The 23,207-nt window shown below is 38.1% G+C and overlaps 1 protein-coding gene across 3 annotated transcripts in view; it reads right to left on the minus strand.

Moving 5' to 3' along the window:
- The window catches only part of LOC103722438 (protein SABRE-like), an 88,470-nt gene that overhangs the window by 63,525 nt on the left and 1,738 nt on the right, over positions 1–23,207 (minus strand). For 2 of the 3 annotated variants that reach the window (XM_017846506.3, XM_039132035.1), the window contains exons 2-5: positions 19,781–19,892; positions 18,032–18,265; positions 11,461–11,726; positions 1,632–1,854 (exon numbers count right to left, since the gene is read on the minus strand). In XM_017846506.3, coding sequence (XP_017701995.3) covers positions 1,632–1,854; positions 11,461–11,726; positions 18,032–18,265; positions 19,781–19,892 — 835 coding nt within the window. Of the gene's footprint in view, positions 1–1,631; positions 1,855–11,460; positions 11,727–18,031; positions 18,266–19,780; positions 19,893–23,207 lie in introns of those variants that run through there. The other variant, XM_039132036.1, reaches the window with a different exon arrangement.

The following is a 23,207-nucleotide window of genomic DNA, read 5'->3' on the forward strand; positions in this document are numbered from 1 at the left end:
ATCGAGTCACCAGAATTTTGCAAAGTTAGAATTGTCATGACTTGAATCTAATTTTTTTGGGAGATTCAAACACGTATGTCAACCAAGGTTGAGAATTTCCAATCCCAATTATGCTTCCTTCTCTAGAAGAGCTCATATTTCCACACATTTCAATTGGTCCTTAGAATTAAGGATATGACTGCTCACAAAATTTTCAATTGGTTAGGTAGGGGGCAGTATGAAGTAATTCTTATTGTACAATATACAAAGAAAGTTGACTTGAGCAAGAACATCTAGTTTTGAGTGCATAATATATGTGAATGTTTAAGTTGAACCATAAGAGTTTTACCAATTGCAAATAGAGGGGAAACCTGATGATGAGATCGTGTTCAATCAATAGAATGGAAGCTTTAAAAACAGAAAAAAGGAAAAAATCACAATGATTTACTTAAAAAGCATTGGTTGATGATGTTTCTCTAAACAACAAGCATAGGAGGTTCCAAAAAGTAGTTCATATGCACATTATCATGCTTTTGGTTATAAATAAGAATTTAAGATTATGGCAGCAATGTCTTACATGGGAACATGTAACTAGAACACCTTGTAGAATGTACATTCACATTTCAAATACCATACTCATTTCAGTTTGTATCAATATTTGAGAAAACAAAACGGGCTCGTTTGGTTCGCGGGAAGTATTTTCCCTCCTAGGAATATGATTCCTGGGAATCAGATTCCTAGGAAGAGGATACCTAGGAAAGTACTTTTGGCATGTTTGGTTAACCATGGGAAAGTGACAAATTTTCAAAGTGCTTATGTTTGGTTGACCATCCACTTTCCTAGAAAAGTTATGTATAATTCCTATTATGCCCTTAATAAAAATTAGGTCTTTAATGCCTCTTTAATGCTTCTTTAATGCTGAAGGGTCTTTTTGGGAAAAAATAAAAAAGGAGTGATTCCCACCTCGTGGGAAAGTAACTTTCCCATGTTTCTCATGGGAAAGACTTTCCCATGAAATGTGGGAATCATATTCCCATGGGAATACAACTTTCCCATCTCTCTCCTTTGAAAACTCCAACCAAACAAGAGGCATTTCATTACTTTCCCAATGACCACACTTTCCCCCCTCCTTTTCCTGCGAACCAAACGAGCCCAACATTAAGATGATTGTTAACTGGAATCTATCATGACATCGTATTCGAAGAACTTACATTTTTCAAACAGTAACTTTTATATTCAATGATACTACCGCTTATTGACTAATACAAGAACTCCTGCAAATTTCAAACGAAGTAATTGTCCCCAATACACCTCCATGAACTTAAAATATACCAAGCTAAAGAATATATTGACTTACATATGCACCTAGACATGCCAGCATATTCTCTCAACATATGCAAACTGTAAACTAAAGAAGAATGCTCCCAAGAGAAATGATAGACATAGCTCCAATTCCAAATATTATTTATAACATATAAAAACATGCTGGAATTTACAATTTTTTTATAACATAAAATCATAACAAGAGCAAAGAAAAACTTTATGAAGAATACAAAGAATGCAGTGAATGATAGTGGCAAGTGGATGATAGTGGCGGAGACTGCAAGCATTACGACAGAAGAAAACAGCACAATCTCTGGAAATTCACAAACCTTTTCAGGAAACAGAAAAATGTGCTTCTTTATTGACAAAGGCAAAAATTTATTTTTCTGCAACTTTTTGGCTGACATAAAGTCCAAAGTAGCACCTTCATCACCATCATCACTAGTTGAGGTGTCTGGCTCCCTTTTAGTTTTAATGAACAGGTTCTCATTTAAGTTTACAATGATGTCTCCACATGTAACATCCAAATTATTGATTTTGACTCCTTGTTCCCTGAGGCAAAAGATGTAAGAAGTTTTTATTCATATAGTCATCATGCTGCCTGTTCAAGTTGTATAATAGGATATGGCAAGCATGACAAACACCTTATATAACTAACTTTTAGTCACATTTAGCTGACTGACAATTTGTGCACTCCATAAAGCATTGTAAACTCATCCCATAACTAGTTGTATGCTTCCATGTAAAATGTGTTACATGATTGAGTACATTCAGTGTAAACAATTTCATGCTTAAAATCCTAAGGTGTCTTCTACCCAATTGCAAAGCATCTATATGTCTCTATATAGTCAATATTGAAATATTTTGCAAAAGATAATAAAACCTAGAAGATAATAATTTGTGAGCTACTGAGATTGCAATATGAACCAGGTTCAATCATACATCTCTTAGCATAATCTACAAATTCATAGTCACCAAACTAGTTGAAAATCACATCTTACCTATACCATGTTTGTTAGATAGGTTAAATTGGCATGTACTTACTTCTCTTTTATCATCCTTAAGCATTTTATTTTATCCACTTCATTGATTATGAAATAGTGTGATGGTCGGTAAAATTATGTACTATCATTAAATTTGACAAGATAAAAATTTTCTTGAGACGACAAGACCAAGATCCCCAGTACCAGAACTGGCACCCATGCCGGTGGGCCAATGGTATGGTAAAGTACGCCCCTGTGCCGTGTCATTCTGATGTGAACCAATAGGAAAACCGGAAAGGGAGGGGGAGAGAGAGAAGGAGAGAGAGGAAAGAGAGATGGAGGGAGGGAGAGGAAGGGAGGGAGAGAGCAAGAGAGGGCAGCGGAGAGAGGCGGAGGGAGGGGAAGGGAGAAGCAAAGAGAGGAAAAGAGAGAGAGGGGGGGGAGAGGGAGAAGAAAAGAGAGGAAAAGAGATGGGGGGAGAGGGAGAGGGAGGGAGAGAGGGAGAGGGCAACAGTGCCAGAACAGGGCCGAGGGAGAGAGGGAGAGAGGGCTTTCGTTCGTGCATTGGAACAAAGGTGGAGCCCTTGTTTCGAAAGAAAAAAAAGGCTTCGGCCCCTTTTTATTTTTCTTGAATTTTTTAAGTGAAGTTGACAGCCGACTTCACTCTAAAAAAATTAGAAAAAGAAAATAATAAGTAATGTCACCAGTGGCTACCGACTTCACTTAAAAAATTTCAAAAAAAATATTAAAAGGGGCCAAGCTCTTGTCTCCTTTCGAAACCAGGAACCCGCCCCTATTTCGATGCATGGAAGAGAGAGCATTTCGAAAATCCTCTCACCCCCCTCCCTCGACCTTGTTCTAGCACCACTGCCATCTCCTCCCTCCCTTCCTCTATCTCTCCCTCCCTCTCTCTCACTCTCCCTTTCCTCTTTTTTCTTCTCCCTCTCCCCCTTCTTTGCCGGTTTCTCAATTTGAAGGCCAAAATTATCCTAGTCAGTTGTCAGTACGGCTTGATACACCCTGAACCAAGCGATTCAAGACGATTCCGCCATCCTGGACAAGACTATAACTTCATTGGAGATTCTCAAGGGATGTTTGATTGGCGAGAAATAAATAATATTCACATAAATACATAAATAAATGACTTTTACAAGTTTATCATTTGGTAGTTTTTCATGAAACCTATCTCTAATAAAATGATATCTCATCAAGGTTTGCTGTACCGGTACCGAACCCCTTACCGGTGCCGCACTAGCATAGGTGTACCGAGTGTCGGTACGGTACGGTACGCCAAGCGTACTGACACTGACATACCTATACCGGTACCCATCGGTACCAGCACGGTACATACGGTATCGACTGGTACCGACCGGTACAGCATACTTTTTATTTCTCATCTATCTTAATGAGAGTTAGATATTCCATCTATTAATATTTTTTTCTCCAACAACTAGTGCAATTGTTAAAGTCATTAAGGGTTGTTACCAAGGACCAAGACTTGACCTCAACTCCTACCAATTTTGGCCAGATTTCTCCTATCCTAGCTCTCAAAACTATTAATAATAATAAATTTTCTCCAAATATTTTTTTATCCCAGATTTTAACAAGATATAAATTTTACAAAAATATTGTTGGTATATACTAACATTCATGTTTAACCCTATAGACACTCTCATTCTCCTTTTCCTTTTCGGAGTTGGGATTTCTACTAAGGCACAATAAAACCCAAACAATCTCCCCTCTAAAATTTTTCTTTTTCTCTCACACAAGCTAAACCTTTTGTGATAAGCTTGTCTCACCCAACCAACCATTTAGCTAAATTAAACGTACCCAAATCTGAACCACTTAGGCCTTTATTGTGCACATGTAACCACACCCTCCCCCCATAAATGTGTCCTCTCCTCACCGTAAACTACCGAGGCTGCCACATTCCTAGCAACCCTTCTACCACCCACAAATGCTCTCTTACATTCCTCTCTCTTTCTCTTCCTCTCTTTCCCCCATTAATTTGCTATCTCTCTCAGTGGTGATCTGAGACTAGTTTTTTGGAGAAGATGAAGAAGAAGAAGAGGGAAAGGCCAAGCATTTAAAACCATCATCAAGGTAGACCCCAATCCCTTCTCTAAGTTAAATTTTTGGCATTATAATACAAAATCTTGGAGAGTTTGGGGTAAGATTTTATTTCTAAATCTTTAGAGATATTGGGTAGAAAAGTGGAAAGTAGGGATTATGAGTGTTTTGATGGTGATATCAGGGCGGACAGGTTCTGCCCTATTTAAGTCCAAAATTATAACTAGAACTCGGCTGGGTTAACTCATGGACCAATAAACCAGCAAAATCAGAAAATTTTTGAAGGATGTTAACCTATTAGGATGGTTTTGAATGTTTTGACTTGCAAGTAAAACAGAGCACAGACTTTGCCTTTGATTAAAACCTTCCTTAGAACTAGTATTTTGACGTGGATTTTAGTGACATTGTAGTAGTAATGGCTTATTTTGTATCTGGAAAGTTTGGAGCCCTGGCTCAAAGGAAAGTATATGAAGTGGTGAAATAATTGCAGCTGTCCATATAATACGGCAGATTACAAAACCCTAACTTTAGTCAATTGTTATTCCACTTGGACTCAGGATTTGCTCATACAAATACAATTTTGCCATATGTAAGCAAGATGACTATAGTTATTAACAAAAAAGTTTGGTGATTTTAGGATTCTCCTATAGGGAAAAACGAATTTTGTTTATAACTGCCTCTCCTTATACAAGCCTAGGAGTTGGAAATGCCTAGAATATCATGCAACGAGGGGGAATAATCAGATAGCAACTATTTCAAGTTTTCAACCTTCAATTACCTTGTTTTAGGTTAACTTCTAAGTTGTTTGAGAAATTTGTGAGGTGTTTGAATAGAGCCAGGAAGTAAGTGTCATTACATGCTCCCTTCTCCATAAAGGCATCAATACCTTATATATAATTGTGTTATGACATCTAATTATTATAATGAGAATGTCCCTATGACCTTTATAGTAGGATTTACAGAACCTGCATTTGTGAAGCTAATATCTTGAGTTAAGAATTCTATCTTTGTAATAGTTGCTAAGTGATTATGACTGTGTACAGTGTGTTGATGACATGTGCATGCATTTGATAATTAGCCTCGTGAGATTGATACCCAGCCACAGGGCATAAGTGTGACATGAGATTGCTGCACAGTCATGGGGTGTAAGCATGACATGAACTTGATGCTCAATCATGGGGCATAAGCATGACATTAGATTGATGCCCAGTCATAGGGCATAAGCATAACAAGATATTGATTCCTATTCAGGGGCGTAAGCGTGACCGGGACTGAATTATCCAAAAGGTTCTTCCATATGCTAGGTTCTGAGTATGGGTAATTTGAAACTTGGTGAAACTATATGATCTTTTATTTATCTATGTTTGGATTGGTAATTCAATTTTATATATATTATTGTATTTCTTGGATAATTTGTGAAAAATTCTCTTGAATATATTTTTTATCCTAAATTAAATTGTGGGAGTGCATGTGGGATACATTTTGGGCTATCATACTCACTATCTTATTCTTCTTTATTTTACAAACACTAAAGCATAGGGGCTGGTGGGGTATTATTTAAAGAGTGTGACTTGGAGCAAGGCTAGTTGTTTTGTAGCACGGACTGGACTTCCATCTTTTGGCAAGGAAAGAGGGATTGTAAACTAGTCTAATTTTGTTAGCAGTTATAGATATTGTCATCTAAAACTTGGGATATTTGCAACTCAAATGTTATTTTGGATGCTTGTGGATATTTGGACCCTCGTATGATGTTTAGTACTCTTGTTTCAAATAAAATATTTAGATTTGAGTTAGTAGTTGCACTGATGTAAGCCACAATCTGTTAATTATGATATGGATATTTGGTCTGTTGTTTTTGCTATCAATATGAATTGAGTACAAGATTTTTTGGGCCTTACATATTTCAAAAGGTAAACCCTTAAGGAATACGCAGCCATGTCATGTGCCTGGACCATGTGGTTGCTCTGGGGCATGATACCTTTGTTTTTATCTCGTAAAGTTAGTTTACATATCTTCCCCATCTGCTCTCTCTCCCTCTCTCTCTCTCTCTCTCTAATCTAGTCAATCTCCTATTTATTTATCTCATATGTTTAGCCCGTGTACTCTCACATTCCCTTCCATATCTAACAACTAATCTCTTGATCCTTACACACAAAAAGAGAGCATTTATTAGCTTCTTTTAAATACCAGCTACAATTGGTAAAATGCAATCTGTGTTAAAGTTCTCTCCCACATCTCTCTCTCCTTTTTCCTATATCATATGTCCAACTCTAATTCTATTTCACCATGTTTTCTACAAATTTTCTGCAAAATCGTTCTTAGCTATTTCCAAATTTGGATAACAAATATTTACAAATAAAAACTGTAAAAACTATTTATTGATTTTTAAATGCATTATATATCTTGGTATACTATAAAACTTGGAAGTATGAAGACCAAGAATGAACAACCTGTTGTTAATAGAACTCGTTTAACAATTATCAGGCATTTTACCAAAAAAAACTATCATCAGGCACATGGTCTGCCGAACCAGGCCAAACTGCCCAATTCGAGCCATACCGAGACGAACAAGCATGGGACCGAGTCATTTCGACGGTGGGATTCAAAACCAGCCCCGAGCCGCTCAGAATCGGTCCGAATAGGATGATTCCAGGAGGAACCGGTGCACACCGGACTGTTTGCACCAGTTCGGATCCAACCCAGTTCCCCCTTCCCTCTTTCTTTTTAACTAGTGGGAAGGCCTATGAAGGCTTCCCAAGCCTTCTCAAGTGTTCCTTCGCATTTTTTTCAAATCCCTCGGGCTAAAAAATGTGTTGATTTCAACGATTCAAGGAGGATCTAACCCAAAACAAGATATGTTTCTCCTCCCCTCCCTTATTTCCTCCTCTTTTTCTGAACGCTGAAAAATGCCAAAAAATTTCCAAAATAAGGGGAGGTCATGCCAAAATTTTTGATTTTCGCATAATTTCATGATATGTTATAGATCTATGGATGACCTAAATAATTTCACTAAAATATTTAATTTTTAAATTATATATAATTTTAAATTAAAAAATATTTTTTAAAATTAAAAATTAAGAAATAAAATAAAATCCAAAAAATGATTGTAAAAATAGAAGCTTATTTAGTGGCATGCAAGCTACTCTCCAGCTAAATTTGGTGTCAATTTAATCAAGTTTTGACGCGATCATGCGCATAGTGGCCGAAGCCTAAATTTAAAAAAAAAGAAAAATAAGTAACATTCGATGCATGTCCACGGATTTCAAAAAATATATGTAGCATCCATAGTGGGGTTCAAAAAATTAGTAGTACATATTATATAATTCAAAAGTATTTTTTGAAGTAAAAACATATTTTTCTGAATTTATGATATTTAAATATATATTTTTAAATTTAAAAATTAATAAAAAATATAAATAATCTAAAAAAATATGAAAAACTAGTACAATGTATTAGATAAGTCAAAAATATTTTCTAGAGTAGAAAATATTTTTTTAATCGTAACAAAATTTTACTATTTTTACATAATTAATAAACTGACGTGTTTGATAAACCTATAGAAAAAAAGAAAAGCCCGTAGCATGATATTGGTTGGGATAATGGTCAAATACTCTTAACTTGGCACCACTAAATATGCAACTGGTACAATATAGAATTCGAGGAAGGAGGGGTAACCAAATTGTAGCAGCATCTAGCTAGCGGTTATTCTGATGTATCTATGTGTCAGAAATGTCTACAGTAGGTCTGGTAGCTGATAAAAAAGCACTTAACTAATTTCAGAGTAGCGAAGGATAGAGTTGCAAAGAAGAAGGCGGATGTGGACCTTCGAGTGGTTGCAGATAGTCTTAAGCGGCTAGCTATCTGATTCCTCTCTCATACAGTCTCTTCAAGTAGCTGTAAGCGTAATTGATCCACCTTCGCCCTAATTCCCAAGCAAAGGAACCGTCTGACACAGAAACGTATCAACAATCTTGTTCACTACAATCTGAGATTAAGACTAAAGTGCATTCACTCTAAAAAATGATGAAACTTCCGTTCGCCCCCTCTCATCATCACTCTTGCTCTCTCTTTCTATACGATGATCTTTCCTTCCTACACTGACTCTACTTCTCGTTCGGTCTTTCCCTTTCACCATCCTCTCCGTCCAAGAAGCGCCTCTTTCGCTCCAAGGCTTTCTCGTGGTACTTAGAAAGCAAGGCTGTCAGCTGATGAAATTGGGGATCGCTACGCTGACGCTTTCCTCTCTTGTCTCCCTTGAGAATCTGGAAGAGGTAGCCCTTAAAGAAGTCAACTAGATCTTTCTGGTTCACACAACCGGAGTACTGAGACAGATAGGACTGGATGCGGGGCAATAGCAACTGGAAGACGGAACCATCGCCTTCGAGCGGTAGCTTTCCTTTCTTCTTTCATTTTATATGATTAATGACCTGTGCATTCAGCTTGCTTCGAATACGGCGCAGAGGAGCAGTTTGGACTATGGTGCCATCATCCCGGATCGAAAGCAGAATGCCGAGGGATAACATGCTTCCTTTCCCGCGCAGTAGCTCACTCCACTCTGCGTTCGTTCAAGCTTAAAGTCGGCTAGAGCGCGAAAAAAGAAGGTTTTAAAGCGAGTATCAGTATCTCAGTTTCAATTCAAACATGGGCTTTCGTTGATGATAAGAATGATCATATAATCAGATGGCTTGTAGACTAGCAGCAAGAGCCGAAGCTTGATGAGCCAGGATCGCCTCCATGACCAGCCAGTGAAGCTAGGATGAATGCAGATCAATGGGCAGATCGCAATATTTTATTCATCCTTCCAGCAGATCAGCCATACCACAGGGGTCACTGAGGAGCTGGTCATCACCTGACTCCTTGTCTGAGACATCCTCTTAAAAATATAATCGAAAGTTGCTTAGATGAAACCACTATGCTATCCGGTCGACTCAATCAAAAGGGTGACATCCATCCTCACAGTGTAGCTAGGTAGAGAGGGGGATGAAGAGAAAATAGGCAGTTGCTTAACACAGCAAACAAGAAAAAGAAAAAGTAATTGCAGCCTCGAGGAAGAGTGTGAAGGAGTCAGTTCAATCAAATTCAAAGACCAGAAACAGCAGTGATGACAGTTCTACTAGTCATAGATCTAATAGCCAGGAAGAGAATGAAGAATATCAGACCATCGTTTATAAAACACGGCTGCAGGGTGGTCTTTGATTCACCAGTAAGTCTCAGTTTATGTATGCTACACAGAATAGGGACCACGGTGCACGATCTGATAGAGCCCATGAGAATACAATTGCATATAGAGACAGGCTTCTTGAGGTCATTCAGAAGGACACAATGCAGTTGCAGATACATCGGTGCATGGAGTAAAATCTATAGATGTATCAGATTTCGAGTCGTATGTTGGATTCTATTATTCGCAGCCACAAGCAGCTTATGACCCATAGGAATACAGATATAGAAATGATGTGTCTGAGGCATCGTCTTCTGGTGGCTACTATCCTACGCAGCTCGGAGCATCTTATGGGTCAGATTTTGCTACCAGCAAATTTGCATATGTCCTTCCACAGCCGTATTATCAGCTAGAGAATACCTCTCAGAGCTAAAGCATCAGTGAGAGATTTGAGAATGATTATATGCCAAAGCACGTTCCTTATGGCATGAGTGTATAAGACTATAGCGTCGTTTAGTTAGAGAAGTGGGCTGACGTGCCTCTTGAAGTCCTGATTATGCTAATGATTCAGCAACCTACAAGAGACACCGCCACTCAATGAGATTTTAGATATCAGTATGTATATGATACTTTAAATATATGTAGTTGATTGTATTATTTTATATTTTGTAACTATTAATTGATTTTAAGATATTTCATGTTGCTTCTTCTAGCAGGCAACATCTCGCTAATCATTTTATATTTTGCATCACTCTAAAACATCAAGAAGCACCAATTAGGATGCATCAGGAACATAAAAATATCAAAAAAAACATTAAACTATACTTAAAATCATTGAAAAAATTTGATTATCAATAATGCAAACTTAAAATACATTGAAAAAAACTGGCGCATAGTTCACCATACCGACCTGAACTAAACGGTATGGGATGTACCATACCATACCATAACAGTTCGATATCGATACCCGGTACAGAAGGCATACCGACACTCGGTACGCGAAAAAAACTCCGTACCATACTAACAAAGTGCTAATATAGCACCGGTTTAGGGTCTAGTACTGAGACGGCGAGCCTTGAATTAGCGTGTCGGTTCCATACTAGCACACCTCTATGTACCATATGTCGGGACGGTACCGGTTACCGATACCAAACTAGCTGCCGACCAGTTTAGCTTTCGGTAGCGGTTCGGTAGACCTTAATCAGGCATCATTATCCATTTTCTGAAACTAACAAAATATCAAACAGCCCAGTACAAGAGGAGAAAGTAGATATGTACATGTGCAGCAAAGTACTAAAATAGAAGAAAAGGAGAAAGAGGAGCGGGGAACGAAAACAAGTTGTGATTACTGTAGTTTACAACGGAAGAAAGAAATATATAAAATATTAAAGAAATAGAAAATTCAGAAAGAGAACACCAGAGAGAGAGAGAGAGAGGGGGGTGAGAGTCACAATATTCATCACTAGGACTGTGGGGAACAAGGTAGGAATCATCTCCACTAATTGCACTGCTGGCATGGGCTGCTTTCTAATAGGAATTTAGGCTACGGTCTACAGTTGCATTCAGGTGCAATAGGTTTTGCAATTCAACATGAAATATGTTTAAAATAAAATACAACTAATTGATCATTATAATAATATATTACATGCTGGGTACTAATTTTGCACTTCATAATTGTATGCACCATATGTTGCACACATTATGTTTCAACTGAACCAGATGTTTAAACAGTAAATTGGACTAAATGGCTGCTTCAAGTCTAACCATGCACTGCTTCAAAGGTTTGGCACCCTATAGTCATCATTCATTAAGCCTGATGTGAGTTATATAGCATAAAGATTTTTAGAAATAGTTATATAATTGTCTCAAGAAATGCATAATCATGTCATATGAAAATCAATTGTAAGATGCAAAATCAATAACTATTAGTGGGAAGAAAAAAATGACCTGTGATGACCAAATTGACAAGTGATTGACAAATCCTCACACATAAAAGGAGCACAATTCATGTCCAGAGAAGTTGAACATGTCTGCCCAGCGACCAAATAGCCACCTTGGTAAAAACTGGATGACTGGTCAAAACTGAGCTGTGAATCACATATTTGTACAAGAAAAGATATAAGGTGCAGCTTAACATCAAGGACAGAATTTGATGCCTCATTTTTAGATATGTCCACTTTCAGATCCTTGACTACAGTGGCAGCTTTTGGTGCCTATGACATTCAAATAAAAGTTTACATAAAATAACAACCAAGTGATCAATGCATAGAGATTATTTAAACTTCGAAAGCACACAGTCAATAAAGACTGGAGCGGCAGAAGAGGATTGGCATTCCTATACCAAAACAAATTGCTAAAACAGAAATGTGCAAAATGAATTTCTGCAGAAATATGCACATGACAACAAAAAAGAACATGAAACTAACAACCCAAAAGTAAACTACATCTCAGTTTAGCCAACAGAAATCTTCAATTGGAACATTATGAAGGACAGCATAAATGGTTTCAGCATAGATGTTCATTGCAGCATAAACCAACAACCTAAAAGTACACTCCTTCCCTGTGAAGAGACAGCTGGTTGCAGCATAAATGGTGCTTCCCATAGAAAAATATTTGGTTGCAGGGATGCAGATTGTGATGACTTTCCAGTAATTATTTTCAATATTACAGACTCTAGCCACATGATTTTGCGCAAAAACTATCCATCTGCCACGCAATTGATTCTACCGATGTATCTTGTACTTCAAGATGCCATGGAACCTTAAATTGTAATAGAGTCATTGTCCCTTCACCAAAGAATTACCGAGAATAATCACTTCCTTCTTAAGAGCTTGTTGGTTCCATGAACTCATCTAGTCTTCTTATGATATCATGGATCCTCTTCAATTGGACTTCTTACTTGTCTAAACTCTAAATTTGTTAAAGAACTTAATACCAACAGAACATAGATGTTTAATGATGAGAGCACAAAAGTGCGACCTACATGTCACTAAAATTAGTGTTATTGCTAACCGATAATGATAAATTCACTGGATTAATATTATATTTGGGTTTGACACAGATTATCATAAATTAGTAATAAAATGCACATTGAGTACAAATTTGACTTCAGAAGGATCCCTTCCCAGATATGACCCGGTTGAAGATCGAGTCGGGTCCGAGTCGGGTTCGGGTCCGAATCGGGTCCATTTTGTTTGTGCTTTTGGGAAAGAATTTTGGGCAAATCTAATTTGGCCATATCATAACTATGAGGTGCTGGGTGACCCATGACTTGAAAGACTTGCAATTGACCTCCAGTCAGAACAGATGACCCGTGACGAACCAAGTTCGTCCGTCTACAAGCCAGATTTCATATCACACTATTTTTTATCTATATAACTAATTGGACGGAACTTGGTGTCTCCCAGCTCTCATCTCAGGAGGGCAAAGAAAATCCCAGCTCCAGCCATGATCCAAGCAGCGGATCCTAGCTTCCTTCCCAAGTCGAATCCGCGGCCATCCCGTGCGAAAACAGGGAGAGCAACGGTCCCCACCATCCCGTGATCCAAGCTTCCACCGATTGCCGTGATCGGTTCCTCCCACCAGCCCACGGATCATCGCCTCCTCGCAGCATCCGGCGTCCGCCCTCTTCTTCCGCCCGTGAAGCCAGCCCCTCATCCCGTGATCCCCCTCCACGGATCAAGCTTCCGCATCTCCAGTGGTCCCGCAGCGGCCTCCAACGTTCCCGTAATCAAGCTTCCGCGATCCATCCTAGCAACTCCTTCTGTTCCAGCACCCGGCCACGATCAACCGTCCCGAGCGTTCCTTCCTGCATCGCGTCCCCCTCTTGGCCCAAAGAAGGAAGACCACAGCGCCCCTCCTCCGAGTTCCAGCTCCATTCCGTCGATCCCGCGGCCCCGAGTCCGTGTCAACGTCCCAGCCGCTCGTGAAGCAACTCATCTCGCCGTCCATGACACCTCCAAGCCTTCCTCCACGGCAGATCCACATCATCCTCCCAGATTTCCAGCAATCCTGTGATCCACACCTCCACCGCGTCCGCCCTCTCCTTCCGCCCATAATCTAGCCATCCACACTTGCTGGGGATCTATATAAGGGAGCCATCGAGAAGGAGGAAGGGAGCTCTCGGCTGGGTGTTGAGCCAAAGAACAGAGGAGAGAGGGAGCTCGGTTCGGTGGGGAGAGAAGAAGAAACAGGGGATTGCTCTGTTTCTTTTGGAGAAGAAAGAAAAAAAAAGGAGGAAGAAGAGCTCTGTTTTCCAAATAATATTTTATGTTATTTTTTTGGGAGCTCTACCGAGGGAGAGAAACAATGCAATTGTTTATTTTTCTTTCTTTGTTTTTATATTTTATTCTGTAGAAGGAGGAAGCATTAGGCTTCCAATCTTCACTTTATTTTTACTTGTCCTTTTGATGCAATCCATAAATCTCTTTTTATGCAATTTATATTCTAAGTTTCAGTTTCTACAATTTATTTTATGTGTACTGAAAATCTTATTTAAATATTTTTTTTCTTGCTATTTGACCGCTACTCTGAATTAGACTTCGATTCCAAGTATCTGTCTTTTCGTTATTTTCAAATAAAAAATATTCTCCGGTAGACTAGAGAATCCATCAACATCCTCAAAATAATGTTTTTCTTCTATCATTCAAAAATCGATTTCGAATCCGAGTGAACGTTTTATTTTTTATGCAACTCCAATCGCCTTTCTGTGGATCGACCTCTTACCACCACTATTCTTCGAGTAGAACAGGTAAGAGTAAAATTAATTTAAACTTTGTTTGTCGGTTCTAACAACGATCTGTTTAGCATATTTTTAGGTAAACAGGAATCGCACAACATTTAACTTGCTCCTATTATTTCCTCATCCATATCAGAAGACAACTAATAGGAAAAAAAGTTTATTTTTTCTGGAATCTAAAACATGTTTCTCAATTGCACAATTTAATTGCAGATTTATTTGAAATCTAAATTTTAATTTGCAACCTTTTGACACATATGTGTGTTGTTTAACTTTCTAGACGAATATTTGAGCCATCAGAAAATACATTTCATGATTGACTCCAAGCTCATATTTGATGCTTTAAATATCTGCATCAAATCCTAGAACAATGCATCATTAGGCAGTAGAGCTTACCATGAAACATTGAATGAAGGTCCGCCGTACCGGTACCGGTCGGCGTACCGGTGGCGGGCCGGACCGGTACGGTACCGGTCCGGTCCAGTACGTACCGGCCGGTATCGGTACAGTACCGGCCGGTACCGCGAGCCAAAAACCACAGCACCTCGCGCTGTGGTTCATAAAAAAAAAAAATTCGTACCGCTGCAAACCGGCCGGTACGGAGACCGGCCGGTTCGCACAAGAAAACCGGAGATACCGGTTTTCTTGTAGTTCCGGTACCGGTCTAGGACCGGACCGGTACGGCATTCCATGCATTGAACGCCAGTTGATAGTTCTAGAAACCTACCATCACAGTGACATGGTTCATGCTCAGAGAAAAGAAAGCAACCCAGCACAAATTTCTTAGGGCAAGAAAGTGCCTACAGGTAAGAGATCTGCTTGATAATTGGAAAACTTTTCTTAATAAATGAGAGAATGAAAAGTTAGAGAAAATGATATAAAGAGTAAGTTCTTAAATCTTATGCATCATCATATTCTAAACAAACAGATCCAGTCTTCCAGAAACTTCATAAGCAGGAATTAGCCAATTCTTGGGCCTTTGGAAGTACATAGATAAAGAAACAAAAGCTTCAAAAAAATATATGTTAATCTTCTTAAAGAAAAAGCACCTAATTGTGCCTTCATTCATCAGTTTAAGCAGCCATATTAATTGTCACTCTGCTCTCTCCATAATAAGCCCTTCTTCTTTTCTCCCGACAACTATAGGGTCTTTATTAATACTAGATGGTGCTCTAATAACAACATCAGGGAGAACATAAGCCTCCATTTAAATTGGCATAAAACAATTTAAAGAATAATACAGTACACTCCTCATTTCCTTGCCAATAGTGAAGGAACTTAGATAAGGCCACGACAGCAAAAGGTGCATAGTCAGAGGCAAAAAATAAATGCTTGTTCATGGTGTTTTAAGGTTCTAGTCAGTTGCAAATTTATTATCCAGAAGCCTTAAGGCCAATTGGTAAAGTGTTCACCTTATTTCAAATCCAGGAGTGGATTTTTATGATTTTCTTGTTGCATTTGCTTTTAAGTAGTATTTGATATCTTACATTGGTTAAATTAAATGTATCAGTTGAGATTATCATAAGATTTTCTCTCTTCCTATGTAAGCTCCATATAAGGAGTCAATTTAATTTCTAGCGGTTAGAGAGTTCTGATATCTGATTGTTTCTGCATAACGAGCACTGAGCAATAAGTGGATAATTTCTGTCATGTGATCGAGGAACCAAATCTTCTTTCCTCCTGATATCTCCTCCTGATATCTACTTCCCTCGGAACTCATCTTCTACTCTCTTCCTTTTAATGTTTTTGGAGCTCTTCATAATTTGATGTCATATTAGTTATATTACTTAAGGGAAAGCAATTTCATTCCTTTGAGACATGTCAAGATTCAACTTAGGGAGTTCCTATGCTTCAGAGCTAGTTAATTCCAGATGAGCCAAGCCTTCTTCCTAAGTTATGAAACTAAGAGGATGGAGAAAATGAGAGATTATAATTAATGGTTGGACCTTTGGAGGATATCAAGTGACATTTTGCTTCTTTAAAGAACAATTAAGAAAAAAATGAAGAATTGGATGAGAACCGTGTACAGCTCTTTCTTTTGATGAAGTGGAAAGGTTAATCTTATCCTCAAAATTCTAATAAGTTCACTTCCAACAGATAAAATAGTGGTAACTTTATCTTCATTTCTAAATTTCCTTTTGCTCATAAAGATGAAGTAGGATTGCATCACAAAGAGGCCTCTTGCTCAAATTATATTTCTTCAAGGTAAAGTAATAAATGTTTACATCTTTACCTACTTCACATGGAAAACTACAAAAACAAAAGAAGGATGTGCTAGTTACTCTTAATGTTGATAAACATATTGACTAGGATTGTCCTATCAATTAAGTAGAATACCTTTATTGATTTACCTACACATGGCACACTTCTTTGAGTTGATAAAGATTTTAAGAAAGAATTGAGTGATCTTGACATGGATTTCCTCTTAATTGAGTGATCTTGACATGGATTTCCAAGAGGATCACATGATCAATGATGGTATAACTTCAATTCACCTAGAAGAAGATCTTCCTCTCATCATCTAAGTCATGCAATTGTCCATTTTGATTTAAGGTTTTGATTATAAAGGTTTAGGAAGTCAAATCACAGGGGCTCATGTAGCAAAAGCATCCATTATGCAAATAGATATGCATAAATCATGCCAAACAGTACAAGTTGTAGTGCAGACCATGAAAAGTGTGTGTTGAACCTGAGAAAGAGATATATGCCATTAGAAGGCTTGCTAATAATCATTCAAATGGATGGAGTTATCCAAAACAGAATAAAGATGAGCAGTAAAAAAGTGAATCCAAGAATATGTCTATTATTGGAAAGTTAGGGTCTTAATAAATTGTAACTTACTATCCAGCAACTTAACCAAGGTTTGTCGAACTGTCCCAAACCACCTGATTCGAGGCATAACATACCGAACCGGTGCAGAACCGAGAAGGTTTTAGCATGGTCAACAATCTTGACATAGTATTGTACCGGTATATTGCTGGTTTGATATGGTACATGTCAGTGCGGTACAGTATGGTATTGTATGCACCCCATACCAAGATAGCTCCCAAGATCTTTTTCTCATTTTCTACCATAGTACCACCCGAAATCGGGCAGCATGGATCGGTATGGTATTGTGTGCACCCCAGTTTGGATAACACCGAATCGAAGGATACCAATTAAACCTTTGACATCAAGAAGAAATTCTCCCAAAGGAATAAGACCTTAGATCTTACCAATCCCAATGCCTGTGATGTAAAGAGGAAGAGATCAACCAGCAAACATAAACCTAGAACTCCTTCAAAACTACACTAAAAATCAAATCAGATTCCTGGCTGAAATGTTAAAAATTCAAACAATGTTATAGTAATAGTTAGGGTAGAAAAGCTATTCAGAATTGTTTGGAAGAAGGCCATAGAGTGAGGACCATGCAGTTGGTATGGAGGAAAAAAAATGAATATCAATGCCGTTAGTGGGTCACACATGAGGAGAACAGTACATAACAGGAATCTTGAAAATTGTGGATCCTTTATTTGTCACATTCCTCATATAGAACAAGACTATGAAAACATAAAATTCAAGAAAAAAGTGCAAAAAGTACAATCAGCAGAGCATTGGACATTTCAATTTTTTTGACTAAGAATCTGTGGAGAGTTTTATTGGAATGGATCAACTCTATCATGTGCAGTAGCATGCTTAGATGATCCAATTTAGTTGCAGCACCGAGCAAATCATGTCATTGATAAATAAGAGATGGCATGCATCTTCCAACAAGATCCAATTTCATAAGCGAAAACAAACCTTCAAAATTAATTCCTTCACAGAAACTGATAAAAATCTTGTCATGTTAGTCAAGATCATCCACCTTCCTCTTCCTACCGAACGTGATCTTTTAGGTTTACTCTTCTTAATGCTTTTTGCAGTAGGCCTTAAAACAACTTCCACATCACTTATTAAGAATTGCATCTTTGGGCTCCGAGAGACAAAGATAACTACAACTTTAATTTCACCAATCGATAGATATTCAACAGAACCCTGAAAAATAGAACAGATTTTCATAACTGGCATGTGCACCAGATATAAAATACAACAAAAGTATAAAATTTAAAATGGCTATTCATTACTACTATAAAGAGCATTGACAAATTGTAACATGTAGACGTTTTTCTGCATAGAACGCATGGATTTTCAATTATATTGCCAAATACATTTATGAGAAAACCATTAAGTCAACTGAGTAAATGTGTGTTTATCATGCATTCCATGCAACAAATGGCAATGAAGGACTCATAAAAGTGATCTTTAGAAAAGAGATCTTGCTCGTAATCTTTTTGATTTAGTAATGTGACATAAGATAAAGTCAGAGTTCACTTGTTACAAGTTCAAAAGATTAGGCTATGGAAAGAAGATAATGGAGATGCATGAGATAGACAAAAAAAATGTTATACAATCATTTTTAAGTATATTTAAAATACATTTTCACAGGCGAGAGGAAGAATGGATCGCTACGACCTCATTCCTTATCAATCTTTTTTGTTATTTATGTAACTTGTCAAATAATCCCACTTTTCGGAGGCTCCCGTTTCTGTACATTGAAAAGAGAAGAGGGACATATTGAAATAAGTTAGTAGTATTTGTAGATTGTGGAGAGTGAAGACATAGGTTCAGTTGTTTGGCCCAAGGAGCCTGAATTACTCGTGTTGGCAGGAGCTAACATGTGAGAGAAGCATGGATGGCTGTCTTCAGCTGTCTGATCAAAGATTCTCCTACTTTTCGGCAACTCCATAGATAAATTCAGTCTTTTTTGGGTATTGCACATCTCTTATTTATCACTCTTAAAGACAGAGCAAGAACTGAACCAAGATGAGTATTTATTTAAGCTGTAAGCATATAAAACTTGTGGAGAGAGGGAAGTATTGGGCAACTTTAGTCAGTCATACAGGCCAAGAAAATCATGTTATAATTCAACCGATCGTATCTTCAGCCATGCATGGCCGTGCAACAAAAGATGAAGGCTTTCACACTATAATATTCAATATACATATATCAGTACATATATAAATATGTAAATAGGTAAATCTGGTACACTACTACAAATGTACGTATTATTATTTATGAAGAGTATTTTTAATGATAATTGTACAACAATAACATACTTGATCTGCCTTTATTTTAGATTTTGTTTCTATAAAGGGCCTATAGCGTCATTCTAGCACCAGAACATAATTTACGAGACAACTTGTAAAGGAAGGACCTATTCCTCAAAAATAAAGAAGAGTGCAATGCTGATAAACTGGCACTTTTTTTTGTTCTGCACCTATTCAGTGTCTGTGCACATCCATGAAGCTTTTATTTTTCAGTTGAGATATGGTCATAAGAATAATGGAATTTCATAGAGCTATGCATTCAACAATATGATCCATTTTCCCCCAGAAGATTATGTTAAAATGACTAAAGGTATCTAAAACTGAATGCTATAAAATGAATACGGTAATCATATATACTAAAACTGTCTTTCCTGGAGTATTTTGATAGTTTTAGTGGAAAAACCTTTCTGAGTGACAAAGTAATATCCCTTAAACAATTGCATCCGGCAACCTGAAAACCAACAGATGCACCCATTATCCGGCTCAGAAACCAAGCTAACAACCTGGCAGCAAACCTGAAATAAGAAGCATTGCTAAAGGTTAGATTAAAAGGGTAAATGTTCTGATTTTCTAAGGAAAGCAGCGCACTCATACATAGCTACTAAGAAGAAACATGCTAACTAGACATCAAGTTGGATTACAGGTACAGGCAAAAATAAATAGAGGCAGGGAAAATAGTGCAATATTTCTTGTGGACAGTAATTACTATATAACCAATAAATATGTACCATTGATACTCAAGGTTGATTGATTAAACACTGTCAAGTTATGAATGACTCATCAACCTAAGACAGGCTTGCTTAAGTTCAAAATAGCAGATAGTGCTTAAGAAGACACAATTTATAGGCATGATCGTCATTATATTTCTTGAAAACTGCATTGTATGCTGAAATATAGAGAATATGGGAAAGGCTATATGCATCCTTTACAAGAGGATTCCAGGAATAATTAGAGCTACCAAAAGAATCTCAACCAAATAGTCATCTGCAAAAAACCCAATGTTCCAAGGCTATTTTCGTTTTCACTTGCTGTGGAAATAATGGCTAGGCATGGTACGATATGTTTTGGCCATGGGCTGGTTTTAGGACTACCATATGAGGTGACCTATTGTCATTGACTGCATAGAACACTTAACAACCACCCTTTGATAACAAATGCATGCTAAAACTCTAATGTCATGATCATAATGTTACAAATCATTGATAATATCTGATGTTTTAGTGAGGGTCAGATGACAATGATAGCTAGCCCTTCCTCTTGCATCATTTATCAGAGCTCCAAATGTATAGTTCAATCTCCTCAGAGGAAGCAAGGATCCGAAGGTAAAAATCTTCTTGTCTTTACTATAATTCTTTGATAAGTACAGTAGCAAATCTATACAACAAAGAAATAAGTGGTAAAAGTTTTTTTTGCATACCTTGTTTTGCAATTTAATTGGTAACTTAAGAAAGTATTGTTTCAAATAAAATGTTAACCAAGAATCAAATGTTGTAAGACCAGGAGAGTACCACCAGTACCACACCAATCCAATGGAAAATCGGCAAGGGTACCACTATGAGGCCCAGCCTACAGGCAGCTTGATGCAGCACGCATGAGCCCAAGCATGGGGCGTGCGTGGAGTGTGGGTCCAACGATTGGCATGCTCAAGCAAGAGCCCAAGCATGGGGCGTGCGTGGAGTGTGGGTCCAACCTTGGGCATGCCAAGGTACATTGAACCCATGAGTACGTATGAACCCAAGCAAGGGCCGTGCGTGGAGTTTGGGTCCAACTTGGGGGTGCCCAAGTTATATTGAGTCCATGAGTCAAGTTACATTGAATTCATGAGTCGTTTGAGAGTTCTAACTGATTTGGAGTCTTAGTTGACTTGTTTAGTTGATTGCGTCAAAGATATAAGTTGTTTTGACAGAGTCCTTGTCAAAGTAGGAGTTGTTTTGAGAGAGTCTTTGTCGAGTAGGGGTCTGATTTTTTCTAAAATTCTGGTTGTAGTGTTTCCTAATTTTCCAACCTCCTACTCTATATAAAGAAGAGATGATGAATAAATCAATAGGAATGAAGTTTTAGAAAAAAATTGAGAGTTTTCTCTTCTTGAAGTGAGATGCTTCTTCTTCTTGGTGCGACGCCAAGCTCCCTTTGGAAGAAGTTGAGTGGAGGTGAGACTTCTTCACCATCTTCATGCTAAGCCTTGAGAGTTCGTGTGGGCCATGACCACTAGCACCATCATTGGCCTCTTCTTCTTCCTATGAAAGTCGGCAACACTCCTTGTTTTGTCCTCTCTCTCATTCTCTCTCCTATTCTTTCTTTCTCTCTCTTCTCTCTCTACTCTCTTTCTATCTCTAGTTTCTTTCTCTCTCTGATGGAATCTAGAGAAGAGTCATGCATCACTGGACTCCATCATCATCAATTCTGTTGTGTTATTTATACCCTAACCTAACTCTTGTTCCATGATTTGACCCAAGGTCCGCTGTACCGGCACCGGTCGGCGTACCGATGGCGGCCCGGACCTGTACGTACCAGCTCTGTACCGGTACGGCAGCCATACTAGCCAGTTTTTCAATAAAAACTTCCGGTACTGGATCCCACGCTGATCCGGTACCGGTCCCAGCCCGGACCGGTTCGTACCGGCCAGTATCCTCATTTGACCAGTTAGATTGCTAGATCGGGTCAACTTAGGTCATCTGACGCCACCACCTAGTTAACCCTATCCTTCACCTTTTTTCCCATGATTACCCACCATTGCCCTAATTTCCATCGCAATATTCTCTATTTATTAGGCTTATTCTGTGGTGATTGCCGATGCTTAGGGTTTTATTTTAAAATTTTGTCATGGATGCATTTTGATAAAATAAAACTTTGGATATTAGACTCCAAAGGAGACTTTCAGAATTAGTTGGATTTGTCTGCTAGTTGTTCTCGCAAGGTAAGTAATGATCCATCTTTCTGAGATTTTTTATTTAAAAAATATTATTTTTGATATCAAATAAATTGTAAATGGATTTTTATGTGATATATGAATTTTATGCAATCGTGATTTTAATAGAAAAAAATCGACCAGCTACTTGGAGGCTGGTCGGTTGCTATTGATGGTGATGGATAGTGGCAATGATGGCAATCACTTACCACTGGTGCCCAAAAATGTATTCATCTTTTATTGTTTCTTCCTTTCACAGTTCCATGCTTTCTTCTTCTTTAGACCAATCCTCAGCATCTTCTTCCTTGTCTCCTTCTTCCTTTGATTTTCCTTCTTCATTTTCTTCTACTATTACTTCTTCATTTGGGTATGCTTCCCCCGTTTTTCATGTTTTTTCCTTCCATCTTGCATACCAGACTCTGTTCTGCTTCTTGATGGGTGTTTGTTATGACCCCATAGTCTATTGGCTGTCGTTTCCTTACCATTCTCCTCTTTCCTCTTCTTCTCCTTGCCGGGTATTGGCTACCGAGCCATGACCCTATAGCTTGCTGGTTGTTGCAATGGCAGCAATTCTATCAATTCTCTCTTTTTTCTTGTAGATTTTGTTCTTTGAACTTTTAAGTGTGAAAAAAGGTTTTATGATGTGATATATTGTGAAAAGGAGTTTATATACGATATACAAACTAATTTATGTATGTCATTAAAGGCATTCATAAGTAAGACTTTGAGTTCTTTCCTCCCTGGATCGCCGCCTAGGTGCCTAGGCACTCGCCTAGGCCATAAAGGGTGTCCACAACCTAGCTTCACCTAGGCAATCTAACAACCTTGCTTGAAATGTAGCAAATGTCCGCTTTCACTTATTTTTTTCTTTCACTTTGCCACTTAATTTATTTTCTTTTACTTCACCATGAACGCAATTTGG

Source organism: Phoenix dactylifera, chromosome 11 (genome assembly GCF_009389715.1).
Source record: "Phoenix dactylifera cultivar Barhee BC4 chromosome 11, palm_55x_up_171113_PBpolish2nd_filt_p, whole genome shotgun sequence".
NCBI lineage: Eukaryota > Viridiplantae > Streptophyta > Magnoliopsida > Arecales > Arecaceae > Phoenix > Phoenix dactylifera.